Source organism: Trichechus manatus, unplaced genomic scaffold (genome assembly GCF_000243295.1).
Source record: "Trichechus manatus latirostris isolate Lorelei unplaced genomic scaffold, TriManLat1.0 scaffold00122, whole genome shotgun sequence".
Taxonomy (NCBI): domain Eukaryota; kingdom Metazoa; phylum Chordata; class Mammalia; order Sirenia; family Trichechidae; genus Trichechus; species Trichechus manatus.
In genome coordinates, this window is record NW_004444058.1 from 6,696,039 (window position 1) to 6,702,038 (window position 6,000).

The window sequence follows — 6,000 nt, forward strand, 5'->3', positions numbered from 1 at the left end:
TCCTGAGCTTCTGCTCCTGGGCGATCATCATGTGGCTTGGCCTGTGTTTTCCCCCATCTCTGCTTGCTAGTTTGTGTTTAATCTCTTCTGTATCTCAAGAGAGATTGACTCAAGATATACCCTACACTAATCCTGTCTCATCAACATAACAAAGACAACCCATTCCCAAGTGGGATTATAACCACAGGCATAGAGGTTAGGATTTACAACACATATTTTTGGAGGACAAAGTTCAATCCATAACAGTGGCTTTCAGTCTGGCCCATGCCTTGACCCTCCACGAGACTGACCCACACCCAAACTCGCCACAGGTCCTCGGCCTGCTCCCCGACCCTCTGCAGGTTCTCACCTGCTCCCTGACCCTTCATGGGTCCCACCTGCTCCCCATCCCTCCACGGGTCCCACCTGCTCCCCATCCCTCCACGGGTCCCACCTGCTCCCCAACCCTCCATGGGTCCCACCTGTGCCCCAACCTGCTGCAGGTGCTCAGCCTGTCCCTGACCTCTCCACACCCCTCACCCCTGCGCTCACAGCTGCAGCTCCAGGCCAAGTAACTGAACTTCGTGTTTCCCTTGCAGTTTGGCAATGAGGAGCAGCAGCTGGCATGGGCCAAGCGGGAGAGTGAGAAGGCCGAGCGGGAGCGGCTGGCGCGGCTGCGGCGACAGGAGCAGGAGGACCTGGAGCTGGCCATCGCCCTCAGCAAGGCTGACATGCCGGCTGCCTAGACTGTGCGAGGCAGGCACAGTGGGCTTGCAGAGGCAGGAGCACAGACGTACGTGTACACACCATGCAGGCACACACTGGACACCCGCAGGGCAGGGGCTCAGGCTCCAGGTGGCTTGTTCAGGGCCCAGGACTCGCACGCAGCTCCCCATTTCTGCCTCCTTCGCAAAGGGGCCTGCAGGAGAGGGTGCGGAGAAGCTGGATGTCCCCCCTCCCTGGCAGAGCACCTGGTCCAGGTGGTGGAGCTGCCTCCTGCCGTGAGACCGGTCGGGGGACAGTGTCCCCAACCATCAGAGCCTAACACTTGGGGATGTGGGGTGGAGCACATGGTGACCTCTCCTTGTATCTTACCTCACTCTGAGGATGCTCAAGATGACACCGCCTGTGGCCCCCCGCCCCCACGAGCTGTCCAACCACAGGAGACACCCCCCAACGCTGTATGCATTCGCTGTACAAATTACGTTTGAATGATTAATATAAAATATTTTAATACAAACGCGAGGCTGGCGGTTGCTCACTGATGTGTCGCTGCCCGAGTTGGTGCCCTTACACTATGTGGCAGAAGCCAGTGGGCCGCAGGTGGTGTTGAGCAAGATGGCATCTTGGGCCCTAAAGGAAGCCAGTTGGGGAAGTTTTCAGGTCGCCTGGTCGCCCAGGATGCAGAGTGATTTTAGAACAGTTGGCTGTGACCTCATTAGCAACAAGGGTGTGTTTGCAGAGAAAGTGTTGTCCACAGTTGACAAAGTCTGCGTCTGCAGGGGGCAGGGCTGCAGGGCAGGTCCCACTGTGACCTGGGCTCCTCCTCCTTCCCCGCCTGACACAAGCACACAGACACACACATACAGCTCCCCACAAAGTCCCCCCCCACACTAATCCATCCCCACTTCCAGTGGCTTTCTCTGCCTCTTACATGGAAGAACTTACACGCCTTTTCCTGAAAAGCAGACTATGCGATGTTTTCAGGTTTATTCTGAAAACTCCCAGGCACCACAGTGGAGAAGAAAACACTAAGCCCATCCACCACCCCAGCGCCAACCCTCGTCCGAACTCCACCTCTGCCCTGTCGGTCCCTTGCCTCCTTTCCTTTACCAAAGTCTTTCAAAGCAAACCGTGTCCTCCACAAACCCAGGCAGACCATGCTAAAAACTGTGGGATTTCTTCATGTAGCCACAGTGCCCTGAGCACACCAGGCAAAATTCACAGCAGTTCCCTGCCGGCATCAGCTACATCTTTCCCACAACCCATGTCTTGTGGCTTTGCAATGTCATTTGTGTTTTCTCTCCTGATGGCTGGAAGGTTTTCCCCTTTGAGGGGTGATGTGCCTTGGCTCCCACCCATGGCAGCTGGGTCCCCGTGGACTGGCCTTAAAGACCTGTTTAATCCACCCCCTTGTTGTAAATCAGTTCAGGTTGAAACTGTTGGTATTGTTGTTGGGTGCCGTGGAGTCGATTCCAACTCATGGTGACCCCATGTGACAGAGTAGAACTGCCCCATAGAGTTTTCAAGGCTGTAATCTTTATGGAAGCAGATCACCAGGCCTGTTTTCCTTGGAGCCACTGGGTGTGTCTGAACCACTAACCTTCTGGTTTGGTTAGTAGCGGAGCGCTTAACCATTGCACCACCAGGGCTCCTTAGGTGGGAACTACAAGTAGATTAAGAACCAAGGACTGGAGTTGCTTGGTCTGAGCAGCATTTTGGAAGAAGATGACTGATTCTCAGCAGCCCCTGAGTAAATAAAATCAGGTCTTCAAAGCCAGAGTTGCATGAAAGGACATTCTCGTCCTGGAACAGCCAGGGTAAGCTATTTTTAAAACCACACAGGAAACTTCTGGGAAACAAAAGGACCTGCCTCTCAAAATAATGCAGTAAATATTTCTGACCCGTTATCAGATCTGTTTCCTTTGAAACATGCTACTCTTCCCGCTGCCCCCCGTCAAGATTTTCCCCAGTAAAAGTTCCTAGGAGCTGTACAAATTGTATCATGAGCTGTTGTTGGAAAAACACAAAGGAAGTGTGGAAACGGGATCCTTATCGCACGTTTATTCCAAAGAAGTGATGTGACGTACTAGTGGATATGCACAGGCAAAACTGTGTTTACATTCGGTCTTTAAAAAGGGCCCTTTGGTATGCTTTCTGGCTGGTGTGCTATGCATTCTCTGCTCCGTGACCTCAGGCTCATTACTTAACCTCTCTGGGCCTCAGTTTCCTCATTTTGCCAAGGAAGTTGGGCCAGAACATCAGCAGAGACTTCCCTAGTTCTAAAAATCCTAATGAGAATGGCTGAAGTCTCTGAAAAGACACGTTTTAAGATTTCAGGGAACATTAAAGAACAAAGTGGGATAGTTGAATCCTATTAAAAAAAAAAAACCCGCAATGCTGTCAAGCTGATTTCGACTCACGGCAGCCCCATGTGTTACAGAGTAGAACTGCTCCATAGGATTTCTTGGCTGTAATCTTACAGAAGCAGATCACCAGGCCTTTCTTCTGCAGCACCACTGTGTGGGTTCAAACTGCCAACTTTCTGATTATATCAAGTGCAGAGCATTTGTGCCACCCGGGAACCCTTGCATCCTATTACCCTCATCTTTATTTGTCCAGCCTTGACAACCATTTGCTAGCTAAGGGAGAAACACTAGTAAATGAACAATTCTGTCACTTTCCAACGGTTTTCCTACATTAACTGTCACCTAAAAGAGAACCCTTTTTGTGGACCAGAAGCACAAGGACTTTTACCACGGTGGTCTGTGATGAATATTGTTTCTTTGTATAAAGACAAAGGGCAGAGTTTCCATTCCAAGAGCCAAAAAAAGACCCAAGATGAGATGTAGCAATTGTTCAACAGTAAACACACTTCTTCAAGGAAGTGGGAATCTTGATTCTTAAAGAACAACACGGCAAACCAGGACCCTGACTTCCTTTCCGGTTTTACAGCTTCTCTTCCCCTAAGGTAGGTCAGAGAAGACACCAAGTTTAGGAAGAGGCCAGCCTTGGAATCAGATGTGGTTTAAGCCCAGCTCTACCACATGATGGCGGGATGACCTTGGGTCACCCCTTGGGGTCTCCATTTTCCTCATCTGTTGCTGGTGTTGGTTGCCATCAAGTTGGCTCCAACTCATGGTGACCCCAGGCACAATAGAAAGAAACTTTGTCCGGTCCTGCGCCATCTTCATGATCACTCGAATGCTTGAGTCCATTGTAGCTACTGTGTATTTTGAGGACTTTCCTTCCTAGGGGGCTGTATCACAAGCTTCTCACAGCTTCACAGTTTTTTGTGTTTTTTTTTAAATCATGTTGAAACTATACATAACAAAACATTCACTATCTTGATAATTTCTACATGTCCAATTCAGTAATATTGATAACATTCTTTCAAGTTGTGCAACCATTCTTGCTATCCTTTTCCAAAACATTCCACCACCATTAACATAAACTCTGCTCCCTAAGCAAAAACTCACCCTTCCCCGTCTCCCTGGCAACCTGTAATAAGCTTTGGTCTCTATGCATTTGCCTATCCTAGATATTTCATATAAGTGGGATCATATGATATTTGTCCTTTTGTGATCGGCATTTCACTCAGTGATGTTTTCAAGGTTCATCCATGTCCTAGCATGTATCAGTGCTTCACTCCTTTGTATGACTGAGTAATGTTCCATTGTGTGGATGGACCACATTGTGTTTATCCATTTACCTGTTGATGGACACTTGGGTTGTTTTCACCTTTTGGCTATTGTGAATAAGGCTGCGATGAACATTGGTGGACAGGCTTTGTTTGCATTCCTGCTTTCAAGTCTTGGGTACATACCTAGGAGTGGAATTGCTGGGACATGTGGTAATGCTATGTTTAACTTTTTGAGGAACCGCCACACTGTCTTCCACAGCCGCTGCACCATTTTGCATTCCCACCAGCAGTGGATGAGGGCAATTTTTGAGATTTTTGTCCTTAGGGCGTTTGCCACAGTTCTGGCAACTCATTTTCTCTATCTCCAAAGGCCCCTCTTTTATCAACACCAACCCAAATTCTTGCAAACACCTCAGCAGATGCCCCTGAGCCCTTTTTGGGTGCACACTGTCTGGTTGATACTGTACCCCAATTCTGCCATGTGTCACCCCAGCTCCACCATGTGTCACCCCCGTTCTGCCAAGTGTAGTCCCTGGCGAAGAACTCTTCTTTGGAAACGTGGTTGACCAGAGCAGTCATCTTCCTCCCTTATGTGCTGGTCATCCCCCCAGGAACCACACCAAAGCCCCTCCCCCTACTGACTCAGGGGCCTTCAGGGGACAGTCCATGGGGACATAGCTGCCACTGTGGGAGCCAGGGGGCATCATCTGCCAAAGGGGGAACGACCTTCCAACCATTAGGAAGATAAAGCACAAACGATGCCGGGAAGTCAAAGGTGACTTGGCACTCCCTTTGGGATGCAGGGACCCTGTGCGGACAGCGGACTTGGGCAAGGCATCTCCTTGTCTGGCCTGCAGGGAGAGCCTGCAGCAGCCTTGAAACTTAATCTAAAAAATTATTTGCCGCTTGCAGTCGATTAAACTACAGCAAAGCCCATTGTCCCCAAATCACTGCCCCCAAATTACCTACGAGGCTGGTATTGCTTCCTCCAGCCCTGGAGCCGGGAGCCCTCGTTCCCCTGTTTATCCCACACCTTCCTTGCTGGAGCCTTGGAGATGCGCAAAAGGTAGATCCTGCTGTATCCCTTCAAGAACCAGAAAACCAGTTCCGTAGGGTTTTCTTTTTGTCTTATTTTTAATTTTATTTGTGGTGAAAATATACACAGCAAAACCTGCTTCCTTTCCACAGTTTCTAGACATAATCATCAGTGACACTGGTTACATTCTTCACATTGTGTCAACATTCTCTTTATTTCTGTTCTGTTTGTTTCACTCTCATTCGCTTAAACTCCACCCCTCCTCCCCCCCGCCCCCCATCCACCCCGCACCCCGGCAACCTTCTCGTCTATGCTTTGAAATAGCTGTTGTCCGTTTGGTATTATAGAGATGATTTTTTTAAAGAATGCAATACTCAAGGGTAACGGTCTTTACTTTTTGAGCTAAACTGTTACTTAGTTTAAAGGTGACTTCAGGAGATAGTTTTGATTCAAGGTTTGAAGAGTAACTCTCCATAGGATATTTTTGGCAGTAGATTGCCAGGCCTTTCTTCCGAGTTGCCTCTGGGTGGACTCGAACCTCCAGCCTTTTGGTTAGCAGCTGAGCACTTAACCGTTTGCACCACCCAGGGACTCCAGCCCCGCTTTACAGACAAAACCAGGA

At 49.3% G+C, this 6,000-nt stretch overlaps 1 protein-coding gene across 1 annotated transcript in view; it reads left to right on the forward strand.

Annotated features, from left to right (window-relative positions):
* The window catches only part of EPS15L1 (epidermal growth factor receptor pathway substrate 15 like 1), an 87,801-nt gene extending 86,955 nt beyond the window's left edge, over positions 1-846 (forward strand). The window contains exon 23 of the mRNA XM_023738766.1: positions 579-846. Coding sequence (XP_023594534.1) covers positions 579-725 — 147 coding nt within the window. The 3' untranslated portion in view covers positions 726-846. The remainder of the gene's footprint in view (positions 1-578) is intronic.
* Positions 847-6,000: the final 5,154 nt, after the last annotated feature.